The sequence below is a fragment of the Podarcis tiliguerta genome (genome assembly GCF_965153285.1).
Source record: "Podarcis tiliguerta genome assembly, chromosome: 8".
Lineage (NCBI taxonomy): Eukaryota > Metazoa > Chordata > Lepidosauria > Squamata > Lacertidae > Podarcis > Podarcis tiliguerta.
In genome coordinates this window covers 35,103,567-35,121,075 of record NC_139541.1, presented here as the reverse complement: position 1 = coordinate 35,121,075, position 17,509 = coordinate 35,103,567, and the positions used below count along the sequence as shown (strand labels likewise).

At 42.2% G+C, this 17,509-nt stretch overlaps 1 protein-coding gene across 1 annotated transcript in view; it reads left to right on the top strand.

Annotated features, from left to right (window-relative positions):
• Positions 1 to 17,509, top strand: part of SLC6A2 (solute carrier family 6 member 2) — a 60,207-nt gene that overhangs the window by 30,417 nt on the left and 12,281 nt on the right. The window contains exons 7-11 of the mRNA XM_083451884.1: positions 749 to 852; positions 11,041 to 11,165; positions 12,975 to 13,087; positions 15,411 to 15,539; positions 16,109 to 16,208. Of these exons, the coding sequence (XP_083308010.1) occupies positions 749 to 852; positions 11,041 to 11,165; positions 12,975 to 13,087; positions 15,411 to 15,539; positions 16,109 to 16,208 (571 nt within the window). The remainder of the gene's footprint in view (positions 1 to 748; positions 853 to 11,040; positions 11,166 to 12,974; positions 13,088 to 15,410; positions 15,540 to 16,108; positions 16,209 to 17,509) is intronic.

The following is a 17,509-nucleotide window of genomic DNA, read 5'->3' as shown; positions in this document are numbered from 1 at the left end:
CATCCAAATTGTCTGGAGGGCACAGTCTCTCCTAGTACAAAGATACATTAAGGACCATCTTCTCCCCCACTCAAACATGTCTAAACCTTAAGGGTGCACTTTTCAATGCAATACACAAACCTGAACACAGCCACTATTTTAAATAACGTGCTTCTCCGAATTTTGTAATGCAGTTGTCCAGCCAAGTAATGCATACAAAATGCATATGTTGGGGGCAAAGTGTTCACAAAAATGCATCTGTTAGTGGCAAAAATCACCCCGTTTGTAATTTAGGCAAATGCATACAAGCATATGCATATTAGAAGAAATTTGCACCAAAATGCCAATGAATTTTCATGAGGACTTCTTTTTTTAAAAAAAATCATAATCATTAGCAAAGTGATTTGGAAGTGAACACTGGAAAAATGAGAAATGGAGAAGAACTGAGAGTGACAGATTTGCCTATCAGTCTGCCCTCAGGAGCCCAGTTTTCCTCCTCTGCTTCATGCCACAGATGTGCCTGTCCCCTGTCATTAAAATACTAAAGCAGGGCACCTGGGCTCAAATTCTTGCTCACCTATGCTTTCTGGATTTCAGCAGAGCTTTCCCCTATTTCTCAGTTTTAAATCCATGAAATGGATTCCCCCCCCCCAAACAAATTATATAATTGAAAATACAGTTGTTGTTGTTGTTGTTGTTGTTGTTGTTGTTGTTGTTGTTCAATTTTGCTATAATCCACAAACTACCTTCCTCTGTTCTCCTTATGCAGGTATGGATTGATGCAGCCACACAAATATTTTATTCCTTAGGGGCTGGGTTTGGGGTCTTAATTGCCTTTGCCAGCTACAATAGATTTGACAACAACTGCTACAGGTAAGCCACAATGCTGTAAAACATCTCATGTCCCTGTAATCAATTTTATTTGTTTAAATAGATGAGGAATACATATCTTTGTTTGTTTGACAATTTTATTTTCATGTAAGTGTGTATGTTCTTAATAATAATGTACAGAGCCAGCCTACTTTTACATTCCACAAACTGGGAAAATCAGGAGGGAAAGGTCAAAACAAGGCCTTGTGAGCTTCCTAGAATTATGTGGCTCAGTGGTAGAATGCCTGCTTTGCACACAGAAACTCTAAGGGTCAAGCCTGACATCTCCAGGTAGGGCTGGGAGAGACTTCTGCTCAAAACCCTGGTGAGCCACACCAGTCACTGAAGACAATGCTAAGCTAGATGGACCAATGGTCTGACTCAGTATTAGTCAGCTTCCTATGTTTGCATGCATGTCTGTACAGTGCTGTCATTGTTCTGGAAAGAAGGTATTCATTCCTGAGGTTACTGAACTTAAGAACCTTACTGGACCCAGCTAGTCCAATATCTCGTTTCCCACACCAGCCAATATAAAGCCTATGCAAAGTCCAAAAGAGCAACCACTTTCTCCTAATGTTCTTCCCTAGTGACTAGTTTTGCAGGGGCATGCAGTCTCTCATTCTGGAAGGTATCACATCACTTAGAGACAGGAAACCTGTTAAAAGATTAGCAGGGTTGAGTAAATATCAAGATCTTTGTGTGGCATCTAAGCCCCCCTTCCGTGACCAATAAGCACGTGACACCTTTGCCCGGCGTCGCTGTGGCCCCTAGATTTGCAGCAAAATACTGGGCAAGGTTTCTTCTCTGTGTGATGGGCTCATGGGAAAAAGCTGGCTCATGAGCCCTTGCTGCAGAGGGGAGGGGAAGCCTATATAAGGCTGCTTCCCCTGGATCTCACAGCCATTTTGCTTTGACAGCATCTCGCCCACCCTTGGGTTAGAGCCTTCACTGAGCAAATTTGGGTCATTGGTTGACAGGGCCAGAAATGATTTTCTTTTCTCTCAACCTGATTGGCACTTGGTTGGGCTTTTTTTCACCTTTCCCTCAGCGAAATTACGGCTTTCTTTTGTTAAGCAAAAGAACATTGTTTGTATGAGGGCAGAAATGTCATTGGTCAGGATCAACATAGTATAGGGCTCCCCCATAAGGGGCATGAGGGGAGGATTGACCACAGCAAACCCAAACAAGAGTTCGGTATCTGCCTGGTTGGAATATGTACCCTGGTCCCCCAGTGAGACCTTGCTTGCTTGCACCATGGCAAGGTTCAACACTGGCTGACTCCTGTTGTACAGGTTTGGAGCAATCTAAACCCAGTGGATCTATTCCATCAACATGGGGTTTGTGGAATGATGAACTGACCCTGGGACCCAGTGCCATGCCAACCCTTGCCTTGCCTGCTGCTGCCAATAAAGATCTGGCCTGATTTTATCCCATCACCGTTGTACAGTCTGGTTATTTTGCTGCTCTCATGGGTCACATAACACAGCTGCCTGGGCAAAAGTAATTAAATTTGGTAGCAGATGAGCCTCTGGTGGAAAAACATTCCACCTCTGGAGCTTTCTCCCCATTCACCACTAGCCTAAACTCTGATGGCAGTGGTACCTGGTGAAGGATTCAGATGATGCTCCTAGAAATCGCACATGCATACGTGGCAGTTGCTGGACCACAGCTCCCATAATCCCTGACCATTGCCCATATTGACTGAAGCAGAAAACATCTGGAGGGCCATAGGTTTCCCAATCTCATTTAGAATGGATAACTGCCCCAGAGTGGCTATGTGTAGTTCCCTCCCTCCATATAAGCATCCATATTTTCATGCATCCTCCAAACTGGTGTCAGTGCAAGAGATTTGGACCAGTGTGTCTGTTCCACTGAAGTAATGGTACCTGTCTCTGCTAAGCCACAATGTCTAAGCACAATTGGAGGCAGTTATGCTTCTGAATAGCAGTTGCTGGAACCCACAGGACAGGAGAGGGCTCTTGTGCTCGGGTCCAGCTTGCGCATTTCCCACAGGCATCTGGTTGGTGGCTAAAAACAGGATGCTGGACTAGATGGGCCATTGGCCTGATCCACCAGACTCTTCATGTTCCGCGAAATTCACAATGCCGCAGTGAAGCAAATAGTGGCTTTGGCAGTCTGCTATTTTGTTTGTTTCAGATTTGAACTGGGCTTTAGATTTCCAAGTAAGATATTCCACTGTGACAATGAATGGGCATCATCTTGCAGTAGAAGCAACACCTGCAATCACATGCAGTTATCCAAATGACAACCATCTGCCTTTTTTTTGCAATTAGATTACCATTAACCGATCACTAGGAAGCATGCCTTTAAAATGAGAGAGAGAGAGAGAGAGAGAGAGAGAGAGAGAGAGAGAGAGAGAACCGTTTCCAGCATAATTGCTTTTATCCTGTAATCTGAGTAAATTTGCCATGAAACATCTAAAACAGAGTGGGGATGCCACCCCACCCTGGATAAGAACTGCTTGAGGCGATAGTCACTATTGCATTAAATTCTTCAAAGATTAATAATCCTGTCTTCCGCTCTTTGGCTCGTGTCATTCTTTCTCTTCCATATATATATAGCCTTTACAATTGATGCAGGGAAAGTGGTCCCCAGATGGACTCCAACTTCCATCAGCCCCAGCCACAATAGGCAATGGTCAGTGGTGATGGGAGTTGTGGTCCAGCAACATCTGGTGGGCCACAGGTTTGCCACCTCCACTCTCAAACAATGTTTGGTCCTGAAACCATTTCAATTTATATTACTCTGGGGGTAAAGCAGTAATGACAAGGAGCCTGAGGAAACAGTTGTGTTGGCCATATGGCCTACCCTCTGCCCTCTCCTCGGGTGCTGCTGTAAGATCTTGGCCTATTGCCATTCTCACCACCTTCTGTTTCTGAAATTGGAAGGTGGAACCATTTTGCCCTTTGCCTCAGCTAACCAAATGTATTGAGATGTCCCTGCTCTTTCCCCTTCATTTATCCCCCTCACAACAACCTTGAAAGGTAGAATAAACTGATGGCGACTGGTTGTCCCACAGTCACCCAATGGTGGTGAAAACCTGCCCTGCAGTTTCCCAAAAGTTTTCTTCCCTCATGAAAGCGCCTTCTGTTTCTTTCTGCTTCATCTGCAGGGCATTTCAAAATTTCTTTAGAATCATTAAACTCTACAAGTCTGGCATATATATATATCCAGTGGCCTCCTTGAAAGTGAGGAAAGCACTCTACCCATGAGCTTTTCACTAAAGTTTCTGTACATTTTCAGTACAGCACTACCGAGTGATTTTTGAGGCTGAGTAGGACTTTGAATGAATGAATGAATAAGTTTATTACGGTCATAGACCAGAAGAAAAGAAAAAAGCATAAAAACAACAGTAGTTTACGAGGGAATGATGGTGTCAATTAAAAGTTGTAAAATTATACATAAAAACAATACACATATGCACACACACCCACACACACGCACATATATACTCATATATGCGCTACAATATATGTGTAGACTTTAAAAAAGGGGGGGGGCTTGTCCAAGGGTCAGATCTTTTACTTTTTTACAACTAATGCCCTCCGCTTGATCGCGGCCGCAGAAAACTTGGCCACTTTCAGTGTTACTTCTGGGTTTTTATCTCCTAGTAGGATTTTCAGCCGCTGAGATTCAGATCGACCTGGGAATTTCTGAACGATAGGGGAGATAAACAGTGACCTGATATCCCCGTAGAGGTCGCAGTGTAACAACACATGTGAAGCCGTTTCCGCCTCCTTCAGACCACATGGGCAAACTCGTTCGGCATAGGGTGTGCCCTCGTATCTGCCCTTTAGTAAGGCAGATGGCAGTACATCAAATCTGGTAAGGGTAAACGCCCGCCTATATTTTGCGATTTGTAGATCCAGCAGATATGGGGTTAGATTAAACCCTTTTCCATAATCTTGGATAGCTGGATATTTATCTATCTTGCTCATATGGTCCTGAAGCTCTATATCTCCTATTCGCTGGCTCACCATCATTTTAGCCTTTTCAAAACCTGCGGCTATAAGTTCCTGTGGGGAAAGCCCCAGGCCCTTCAATTTTTCATAAAGCGACAATCTCCATTTAGACTGGAACGGGTCTAGTAAAGTCAATGGAGCCACTCCCACTGGGAAAAATATGAGTTTTAGCCAGAAGTGAATCTTCAGGATCCATATCCTGGCATTAATAGGGAGTTGACCTACCTCCAGCCTAATGGCAGTGTTGGAGACACAGGTAGGTAACCCTAGTAGGGAGCGGTAAAATTTAGTTTGTACAGATTCCAGGGACTTGAGTTTTTGGCAATTAAATATCTGGGTGCCATACATCAGTTGTGGAAGTATTTTTGCAACAAAGACCTGGGAGGCGGCAGGAACATATTGACCTCCTTTTCTGTAAAAGAATCTTATGATAGCTCTAAAAGATCTTTGCGCATTTACAATGGAATTCTTAATCTGATGGCACCAAGATCCCTTCTCATCAAAAATTATTCCAAGATATCTAAAAGATGTTACTTGCTCAATAGGTTGGTTATTAATTTTCCATTTATGTCGGAGTTTTCTCTTGGGGAACACCATAATTTTTGATTTAGTGTAATTTATTATTAGGTGTTCAGCTTCGCAGTACTCTGTAAGAGCTCGTAAAAGTTTTCTTAGACCCACACAAGAGAAGGAAATAAGTGCCGCATCATCTGCGTACAAAAGGACTGGGATTGGTATATTGTTTAGGTTTGGGGAATGAGTACTTGCTTCCTCCATCTTTCCGACTAAGGAGTTTATATAGAAGTTGAATAGAATAGGGGCAAGAACACAGCCTTGCTTGACACCATGGAAACTTTGGATTTCCTTTGATAGGTTCCCATAACGGTCGCATCTAACACGGATCCGAGTATTTTCATGTAGTCTACGGATAAGAAGCAAAAGACGTCTATCGATGTTTGTGGCATTTAATTTTTCCCAAAGTCTGTGCCGGGGTATCGAATCGAAAGCTGATTTGAAATCTATAAAGGCTACATAGAGAGAGCCTCCTTTCTTTGAGGTGTATTTCTCCACTAGATGTTGCAATACCAGTCCTTGGTCTAGAGTTGATCTATGTGCCCTGAAACCAGCCTGGGCTTCCTTTAAGACGTGCTCCTGTTCCAGCCAGTCCGCAAACTTTTCACGTAAGTGAGTTGCATAAAGTTTGCTGATGATGCTTAAGAGACTGATTGGTCTGTAATTGGCTGGATCAAGTTTACAGCCTTTCTTAAATATGGGAACGATGATTGCCAATCCCCAGTCCTCTGGTATTATTGCTGTTTGATCTATGCTGGTGAAAAGGGTGGCAAGGACTGGGGCCCACCAGTCAATATTGGCTTTGAGAAGCTCAGGAGAGATATTATCTGCTCCCGGGGCTTTTCTATGTTTGAGTGCCTGAATAAGCCTCCTAATCTCCGCAACCGACACCGGGGGCCACTCATCACCTGCCGCACACTGTATTAGTGGCTGTGTCAAAGGCAGAGCTGGATATAAAGATTGGAAAAATGCCTCCCAAGTCCCTGCAGGTATAGTATACTCCACTTCTGAGGAAGTAGATCGCACTCCATTTGCTACCAGTCTCCAGAAGGTGGCCGAATCTCTCTCTCTGGATGCATCTATTAGGCATTTCCATTCTCTTTTCTGTGCCAGGAGTTTTTTGTTTTTGATCAGAATTTTATAGTTTCGTTTATCTTCAAACCAGCCCGTGGGGAGTTGGGGTAAATTGGCAGATCTATAATTCTTGTATTTTTTCAGTAAGTTTAGCTTCATGTCCTGACATTCTTGATCAAACCAGGGTTTGGAGTTTTTATATACTGAAGATTGCCTACTTGGCCTGTTCCTTTTTTCCTTCAGGGAATCTTGAAGGAGTGAAATTAACTCCTGAAATAAATTTATCTTTAGTTCATGGCTAGAGGAAGTTATGAGGTTTTCTCTCTTAGTAAGGAATTCCTTTGAGCATAGCCTACTTGAAATTTCCTTATGCAGTTCATCTGTCCATCTGATACGCGAATATCTGAGCTCCAAAGCTGTAGGGCTCGAATGCTCGATTTTCTCAGCGCAGGATAAATCCTTTCCCGCAGCTACGAGTGCACTTAATGGCAGATGGTCACTGTCTAAGCGCTCCTCCACTTTGCATTCCAGAACTTTGTTTTGAAGATCATACGACACGATTATATAGTCAATTGTGGAGGCGCCATTGTTAGATATAAATGTGAATTCTCCGACCTTCTCCCCTTCTGTACGGCCATTTAGTATAACCAAGTCCAACTTGTTGACCAAGTGTAGTAGGCATAAGCCGGCATAATTGCAGCCTTTATCCTTTGAGACTCTAGCTGGTATTGGGTGGGTTTCCTCTATAATGGGGACTGTTTCGTGGAAATGGGCATACAAAGCCTCATCAGATTGTCCAGTTCTGGCATTTAGGTCGCCTGCCACCACTACAGAGGCATCAGGAAATTGATTTGATAGTTTGTCAAGATACTGTTCTAACTGAGCCCAATTGTTTCTTATCAATCTTTTCTCTCTTTGTGGGGGTAGGTATACGTTAATCAGCAGCAAGCTGTGGGTTCTCCACTGTACTTGCACAGCTGTGGCCAGATGGTCTAGTGGGTCTAGTTTTTTAAATATGGCCCTTAGCCTTGTTGAGATTAGGGTAACTAACCCACCTTTAACTCGCCCCCCTCTAGTACTTAAAAGACCTGGGAGGGAGAACGCAGAAAAACCATTTAGCTCCACTTCACTTGTGCTCCAGGTCTCCTGGAGAAACACAATGTCATGTCTCTGGATGTATTTAGCAAAGGATTGGTCAGAAACCCTCTTTTGCCAACCTGCAATATTCCAAGTTAGCAAGGCAAGGTTGCACGTTGTCTTGCCAAACATTGATCTTAGTCAATTTGCCTTTAAAAGATTTTTTGGGCCTATCTTTTTATCTGTTAGTTGGATTTCATTCATTTTGGCAATGTCCATAGATGTATTGTCGCCCAGGTACTCAATGGAGTCAATTGAAGGGTGCAGCGTGCTAACATTAGTGATCAGAACTCCTTTTTTTGGCGAATCTACCTTGTGGTGTTCTATTTGACTGATACCAAGTTCATCCTCATCCAGGTATCTCATGCTGGTCCAAGAGCGCGTTGTGGTTGTCATAGGGATGGTTTCCTTCTTAGATGGTAGATTGTTGCTGTCCCTTACGCACTGTGTTAGATCTGTTGCTGTCAGGTTTATCTCTGCAGCTGCAGAGGTATTATAAAGGTAGTCTTTCATGGTTGCCATAAGGATGGTTTCCTTCTTAGATGGTAGTTTGTCCCTTGCGCACTGTGTTAGATCTGTTGTTAACAGGTTTATCTCTGCAATTGCAGAGGTATTATAAGAGTAATCTTTCATGGGGTCTGTCTTGGCTTTTTCAGAGAGGTTCTCTTTCTTTAATTGGTCCGTTGCCGGTTCTTCCTCTCTTACTTTTTCCTGAGCATTCATCTCTGTTAGCTTATTTCTAAGGGTCTCCAATCTTCTCAAGATCTCAGATTGGGCAAGGGAAGGCAACAATCCAAACTGATTTATTAATGCCTTTTCTTCTGGATAGAAGTTATCCGTCCCCTCATTAGGCAGTCTCATCTCCTGTCTTAGTTTCAAGGACCCTTGCTCAGTATGTTCCAGTTTGTCTTTTGAGTGTCCTCTCTCCTCCTTTGGTTTACAAGAAAATCTTATCTCAGCTGTCGTAAACTCATCAGGGAACAATTTCAAACATGTGCTGTTTTCAAAGAATCTTGTTACCGTTATCCTTTTCTTTAACAGCAAATGTCTTGATCTATATATATATTTAGCCAAGATTTGATCTTTGAAGGAGGCAATCACTCGCAGAGAGTATCCATTGTAGAATATGAAATCTACTGAGGTAATGTCCTTTAATTTTATTTTCCCTGGCAGCATATCATCTAAAGTATTCACAAAATGCACCGAGCGTTCTTCCTGTGTAAGGAAGCCCTTTGGCTTCGGGTAGTTAAGAAATGCTAACTTCCTATCTGCCAACATCAGTTTCCATCCTTTATCCTGGGGCAAGTCTTGCCCTGCTACTGGCTCATCTTGAGATCTGCCATAATCAATGGTATGGGGTGAGTCTTCTTTAATATTTATGGATCCTTGGGGTTTCAGCATAGAGCACCCGGGTAGTGATTCCGTTTCCTCACTTGTTTTGTTAGGCAGCGATGATGTTTCTTTCAAAGACTTCAGCTGGATCTTTTTTCCTGGATCCACACTGTTGTTCTCTCTGCTGCCATGTATAGCAGGTTTGTTAGAGTTTGTTTTTGATTTTGTTGGGATCAGCTTATATAGTCTTTTCCAGCATACTTTACATGCACGCCGGTTTATAACAGATTTCCTTGCAATTTTTATGTTCTTACTTTTCTTTTTAATTTCAGCTTTCTTCTTATGGGATCTCTTACTGATGCCTCGCTTCTTTTGATTTACTTCAATAGGAAATTCAGTTTTAGGGACAGATACATACAACCCTATGTCCTTTCCTTGTTGTAAATGATTTTCCGCTGCTGATCCTTGTGTGCACTTACTGGTCGCTGGTTGCTTTGTATATTCTGGCTCTTGAGGGGTGGTTGGTGGATTGACACCATGAAATTCTGAGCCTTTAGCTTGGAGGGGATAATTTTCCACTAATGTCAGAAGCAGCCCATTTGTTATTGTTAAGTATTTTTTCATAGCTGCCAGATCCAGATTTATAGAGAGCAGCCAGTCCTGAGGATAGCAGTCATTGTTTTCCGTCTGGGAGCCCATAGATGAAGTCTGGGATTTCTGGGAGTTTCGGGTTTCTTCCTGTAGCTCTGAAGATAATACCTCAGCCAAGACTATTTCATGGGCCAGGCTCATTGTATTTCTATTTTGGTTGTTATTCTCCGTGTCCTGTATTCCTCTAGAGAAGGTTGAGTGATCTTGAGCAGCAGAGGGAAAAGGAAGAGCCTCATCCTGCTTCAACTCAACCATCTCAGCCATCTTTTGCCCGTTTCCATTTCCATTCTCGTTGTCCCTTGTATGTAAAAGGTATTGCGTGATTTTACTCTGTTTCTCATAACACTCCTGGAACAATGGGCTTGTCGCTATCCCCAGGTCCCTACGTTTCTTTCTAGTAAGTACCATTTGTAAATCTTTGTTACCAATCAGGGTTATTCTTCCTATTTCAAAAACTATGCCTCTTAGGAAGTCGAAAGCTCCACCCAGCTATAGACTGAGGTCCAGATTGAGGCAAGATTTGGGATAGCTGTTTGTGGTTTGTAATTTGATAGCTTGTAGTTCGGAGCGTAACACGAACTCTGCAGCTAGTTCGGCGGCCATCCACTATGTGGTGATACTTCCGGACGGTGTTGGAAAACTGGGAATAAATCTCTTGAACACAGGGCGAACTCCCCTCTCCGGCAGCCTCCTTCGACTAGCTCTCCTTCTGCACCGGCGTCCTGTCGCGTTGGGTCTCGGCTCCCCTCCCCGCCCAGGCAATAAAACTATTAGCTCTAAAACTCTAAAACTATTAGCTTCAAAATCTCAGAGGGCAGCAAGGGGTTGCTGCTCCCTAGTCAGATTGAGCAGTAAAACAGTAAAACACTAACTAAACAATAAAACAATAAAACACTAACTAAAAGTAAAGAGAAGCGAGGAGGTGATAAAACAGCTGGTAGGACGTTAAAACTAAGAGTTTAAAACCAAGAGGTGGCTAAAAAAAAAAAAACTGCTAAAAAACTTAACTGAGAGCAGAAGAATCTGACCAAGCTGCAGCCTCCGTCGCCATCTTGAGACTTTGAACGCATGTCACCTGGCTCATCGTCTTAACACTTTAAGCACTATGCCGAAATGGTGTAGAGATCTCTTAAGATTTCTTTTCACTCGGACAAGGCCCGTTGACTCTACCTGAGCCTTCTGTTCCTGACACTTGGAGTATTAACACACTGACACCAGTCCACTCAAAATTGCAATCTACCACAAGATGTCACCTCAAAACACATGCTTTGGTCAGCAGAATTTGATGATCTGGGTGTAAAGTGATGCTGGGTGGTAGCATTAAAAAACAGTAGTCAAATTGTATAAAGTACTTCAAATTTGTGCTTAGCTCTACTAAAATGACATTGCATGAGGTTCTTAACTGGTTGCTGCCTTTTCATCATCTCCTGATTTCTCCTAGGGATGCGCTGATGACCAGTACAATCAATTGTGTCACTAGCTTCATCTCTGGATTTGCCATTTTTTCTATACTGGGCTACATGGCACACGTATACAAAGTCAAAATTCAAGATGTGGCCACTGAAGGTAAGAATGCATCTGCACACTTTCCTTGTTTCAAACTACATAAACCTATGCACCTCTCCTTTTTAGTTGAAAATGCCACATGATAGGATACAGCCAATGAATCTGAATGTTGCAGAATTCAGGACAGATAAATGACTCATCTACACAGTTTTAAATGTGTTGTAAAGTGCAGCATACAAGTGTGACACTAGATGGCAACAGTGGGATATGCAAAATTCAATGTATTATTCAAAACATTTTTTTAAAAAAGCATTTTCACAGCATTTTTTATATGTGTGTAGATTCTACCAAAGAAAGCCCTTCTTCACACAGAGCATGGTTAATCTATGGAACTCACTCCCACAGAAGGCAGTGATGGCCACCAATTTAAATGGCTTTAGAATTATGATTATACATGGAAGAGAAGGCTATCAATGGCTGCTAGCCATCATGGCTATACTCTACCTCCATGGCTGGAGGCAGCAATGTTACTGAATAATAGTTTCTGGAGATCACAGGATGGGGTAGTGCTACTTGTGCTTTGGTTTTGCTTGCGAGTTTCCCACAGGAATTTGGGTGGCCACATTGAGAACCGGGTGCTGGACTAGATGGGCCATTGGCTTCAACTAGCAGGCTCTTCCTGTGTTTTTAAACGTGCTACCAGCAATACCAGATTGGGTCCATTACTGTGTTTATACCACACTGACCACACTGCCACCTCACTCCTCCTCCTTTCTCTCTTGGTAAGTGACAGTGACCCACCTACCCAGAAAATATAGCAATGGTATGCTGTTATACAGTATGTATAGTCTGGTAAGCCTGCTGGTTGAAAGAATAAAGTATTGTAAGGTTTATTACTGCAGGCAAAGAAAGCCATTCTGAGTACAAGATTGCATGTGGCCATCATGGAGGCATGTGGTTCGCAAAAAAAAAGAAGGTCTAACACTAACTAACTGGAGGAGGAAGAGGAGGAAGGAAGCAAAGCCTGAGAATAAATGATCTACAGATAGTTACTTGTAGGCAACTTATTCTTCCCTCATCGATTCCATCTTGCCTTTCTGTTTATTCTACCCCCCACAACTGGTCAAGGTAACCAGCTTCACTCCCAACATGAAGCACATGTCTAGGCTCCAAAGTACAATTTCTGGCTAATGTTTGTGTGTTCCCTCTGGGATTTATTTCTCTGGTCTATATGCAATGTCTATCTATTTGTGCTGTTGACAAAACCACTTCTGCACTACCTTGAAGCAGTACTTTTCTTCTTTTTCTCCTCTAGATTTTCACTTCTGGCCTATGTGCCTCTCTCAGTCTTCTGAGTTGCATGCTGTGAAATGAGTGTGGTCTAATCCTGCAGAACTGGAAAGGTTTCTCTGTCTCAGAAAAGTGTTAAGAAAAGACTGGTTATTTTCAAGGCTTGTTTCCTTATTCATTTTATAGGGAATAATATTTTACTGTATCACTTGATGTTCTTATGCCAGGTGACAGTGTTGCTACCTATAACAAACATGAAAACAGCCAATCTTTTCTTAACACATTTTGGGCCCAAAGCAGAAGCCTTTCCAGGCAGGATTAGGCCACATACATTATATTGCAAGCTGTGCAAGCAGCACTATAGTGACACCTGCTGACATAATACAAGCATTACAATGCAGCATATATAACTTTTCAGCCAAGGGTTGGGTGGGAGGAGGAAGGGAAGCAACTGAATTAGAGACAATATTAAAGAAGGCTCTCTAACCAAGGCATAACCAACCAATATTAAATATAAATATAAAATCTTGCCTTAAAGTTGTGCAATTAGGAAACTATTTTTCTTTCTTCCTTCCTCAGGAGCTGGATTAGTTTTCATCATTTATCCAGAAGCTATTTCAACCCTTAAAGGATCAACTTTTTGGGCAATAGTGTTTTTCATAATGCTGCTTTCACTGGGTATTGACAGTTCTGTAAGTATGTGTTATTTTTCATTTGCAACATTCTTTATTCACACACATATATGAATGGCACTCCCACACTGCTGCTCCATTTATGTAAGAGGTCCCACAGCAGAGATCATTCAGTTTTTAACTTAAGGGTTATTTCTGTGATCAGTAAGCCAGGCCAACCAAGATGGTGGTGGTGGAGGAGGTGTTGCTTAGCCTTCAAGCAGAGCAGCATGAAGTTGCTGAGTTAGCACACTCTCTGGTTGATTATGTAGTTCTGGGGGAGCTTTCCTCTGTGTGGTTAGTTGAATGTCTCTCTGCTATGTACAAGGCCTGAAATAAGAAAGACAAAACCCCGATGTTCTTTTCTCAAATCACGCACTGTTTTTGCTTAGCTGCCTCAGTAAAGTTTTACTAGGATTTCATTTCTATCTGGATTCAGCCTGTGTTTATGGCTGGTGCTTGAACAATAATAGTTAAATGAATCTCAGTCATTTCATCATGGATTTCAGTGACCTAAATGTAATTTCACAATCAGATCCCTCAACGTCTGTTACCATATTAAGAGAGCTTTAGAGAAGGGGAACCAGTGGCATGGGGGAACTTTCATAAGTGTCTGTCTTTACTTTCTTTACCTGGGATTAAGTGGCTTGCTGAAACTTCAGACTTGCCCCATATATTCAGAGCACTCTAACTGCACTCAGTCCTTCTTGTTCTTGATGCTGGAGTGGCATCAAGATTTCTATATTTAAATCAAGAGTTCACTTCTGGGAAAAACAAACAGAGCCTTCAAACTACAGTAGGGTGACTGACTGACTGTGATGCTCAGGGGGGCTATTGCCGTTCCATCACCTTTCAAGAGGAATAAAAGCTTGAAAGACACCAGTCATTTATCAGGAGGAAGCAAGAGACCCAATGTATGTCAGCATAAGGTAGAAACTGGAAGTTGTGTTGGAGCCCATGTTGTGCAAAAACTGTGGGTGTCCAGGCCCCAAGGCCCCCTATAATTGGCACCTGTGCTCCCCTCATGAGGTTTCCAGCAACTAGTAATCAGAAGCATTACCACATCTGACTGTAGAAGTAGAGCAGGCATAGGCAAACTCGGCCCTCCAGATGTTTTGGGACCTACAATTTCCATCATCCCTGACCACTGGTCCTGTTAGCTAGGGATCATGGGAGCTGTAGTCCCAAAACATCTGGAGGGCCAAGCTTGCCTATGCCTGAAGTAGAGAATAGCCATTGTGGCTAGCCTTCTCCTTCATGAATTTGTCCAACCCTATTTTAAAGGCATTCAAGTTGGTCGCTATGACAGTACCCCTCACCCATAGGAGGGAGTGCCATAGTTTAATTACTGTATGTATAAATAATAAATTATTATTATTATTATTATTATTATTATTATTATTATTATTATTATATGTGCTGCATGGAGAGGTAGTTTTGTTTACATGTCCGAAATCATTCCTATGAGGAGATGTTGGCTATAGAGAGTGGTTGCTGTTGTTCCCTCTCATTTTACTAGCTCTTGGATCATGATGAAACTAATTGGTAATAGGTTCAAGACAGGCCCCCTCCCCCCCCAAAAAAAAAGGAAAAAAGGAAAAACTTGCACAACAGATAATTGACTTGCGAAATTCAATCACACAGGATGTGGCATTTGGTCATACACTTAATAGGTTTTCTTAGCGAGGGTTAGTTAAATTCATGAAGGATTGGTCTGTCCATTGTCATTAGATGTCATATGGAACCTCTCATGTCTGGATACAAGATATCTTTGATTACCAGATGTTTGTGGCAAACAGCAGAAAATAGCCATCTCCCATTTTGCTCATCTGATGAGTTTCCCTTGGCCAATTTGACTCTCAAGGTAGCTCCAGAGTTAGAGACAGAAGCCAGATTTGGTGGATCTTGGATCATGGAAAGCTGCCTTATACTCAGTATAGAGTCAGATCATTAATCTTTCTATTTCGGTATTGTCTATACTGATTCACAGTGACTCTCCAGGATTCTTGGAGCTGTAGTTTCTTAAGGGTGCCAATAATTGTTAGATGACCCCTATTCCCCTGCCAGAGCTACAATTTCAGAATGGTTTAACAATCAATTCCTTTTCACAAAGAACTCTGGGAATCTTACTCAGAGTAGACCCACTGAAATAAATGATCCTAAGTTAGCCATGTCCATTTACTTCTAGGTCTACTCTGCGTAGGACTTGCATTGGATGCCACCCTTGGAGTAATTAATTTATACCAGTTTTTTTTAAAATAAAAATAAAAATGGGAGAAGGTTAAATGATAAAGCATTTTTGCTAACCTGCAATTTTCTTTTTATATTTTCTTTTTCTTTTTAGATGGGTGGCATGGAAGCTGTCATCACCGGCTTAGCAGATGATTTCCACATCCTAAAAAGACATAGAAAACTTTTCACATTTGGGGTCTCCTTTGGCACCTTCCTCGTTGCTCTCTTTTGCATAACAAATGTAAGTGTCCCTTTGGGAAGTCTGTGTCTATTCTTGGGCAACAACTCAAGTGACTACCAAGTGGATAGCTGCCAATCCTTCCATCAAATTTTGTGTTGGGGAGTTAACAATTTGGCGCAATGGCCAGAAACTGCTGCCGATCCAATACATAGATGATAGAGAAAATCCTGTTGTCTTATGCTCCAGTGAGAGATTCAAATTACAGAATTAAAAATTAGTAATGTATTTATTGCATTTATATCCCCCTCTCCCACTCCCAGAGTTCAAGTTGATGTTCTTTACTTATCATTCCCCATGACATCACTGTTTCTTTTAAATCTGTCTCTTCCTACTTTTACTCTGCATGATTGGCCAACAGCCTCCAGGATGATAACCCAATGGTCTGTCCATCACAGACACCAGGTTGGGGGGAGGGGAACCTGGTCTGTATTGAGTCAGACTCTCCTAGGACTGAAATAGATTGGTTACATCGGTTATCAAGCAAATTAGATCCCATCCAATCAGAGCTTTGAGTGTTCGAGTATTTCTGGGCTGCTTGTTTTATTGGATGCTTTCTTCTTGTTACTTAGGGTGGAATCTACATACTGACTCTGTTGGACACATTTGCTGCTGGGACGTCCATCTTGTTTGCTGTTTTAATAGAAGCCATTGGCGTCTCCTGGTTTTATGGTGAGCCAGCGGTGGGGGAGGATTGTTCCAATTGTTTATGACTGCAACCGGTCAGAGTAAACTGCAGTGTTTTTCCCCAAAGTAATTGCTACAGTAACATCATAGTAGTTTAGAGAAAGGGAATGTGGATGAACAAGAATCAAAGAAGAAGAGACAAAGGGGCTATCTAGACCAGCATTCTTTTTCCACTGGGGCCAACCAAATTCCTATGAGAAGCCCAAAGCAGGGCATGAATGCTGTAGCCGTCTCCTGCAGATGAACCTTAGCAGGTATGTGCTGGGTGAAGAAGTCCTTCCTTTTGCCTGTCCTGAATCTCCCACCATTCAGCTTCATTGAATGGCTCAGGTTCCAGTATTACAGGGGGAGGGGGGCAAATCTATATCCTCATTAAAAACACATCTCATGAAAATTTGTCAGAAATTTAGTGAAGTTTTCTCCTGATCATCATACTTTTTGTGCGCAGTTTTGACTAATGTCGATATTTCGCCAGCTGTTTTCCCTAACATAATGCGTTTCTGTATGTTGTTTTCAGTTGCTGATTTTTATGCACATTTCACCTCTGCCATATGCATTTTGGTAAACACTGTTTGATTGGAAAACTAAACTGAAAAATTCTAAGAAGTGCCAACTTCAAGAGACAGCTGTGTTTCAGTTCTCACACAGTTTTGAAAAGTGCATGTTATGGAAGTTCACTATTAAATGCAAGCTGAATTGAATTTCTCCTCCATCCCTAGCTCTGGAACGTATGACATCAGGCTGCAGCTCATGGGATCAGTGTGATTGCCTATTGAACAAAAGTCTCCATTCCCATATACTAGAATATGCACATGAAAGGCATGTTATGGCCTTTCTCCTCGACATCTAGTTTTCAATAGGCTGGTTTTTTCATATGCATTTTATATTATCTACAAATCAATATAATATTGTGAGCCTCCCATCAGCCTTATGCAATAGTCCAGTCCAAACGGAGGTGTTTCTTTTTTCTTTGACGTCTTCATCTGCTGTCTATCAGACAGAGACCAAAACATCAGGTCAAAGACTCCCTTTATTTACACACTCAGCTCAGCTTTTTGAGATTAGTTGCAATTCAACATCAGAGAACAGAGCTTTGCCCTCTGATGCTTTCTGTATGTCAAATAGCCAAAGGACATAAACACAGACCAGTAGAGTAAAGGAGACACAGAGAGATTAATTTTCCCCCTCTTTCCCACTGTGTAGACGATCATAACACTGCCAGCCAGCCAGATGTCTCTCCTCCTTCTCCTGCAAATGAAAATGAATGCATTTAGATAACCTGGGCT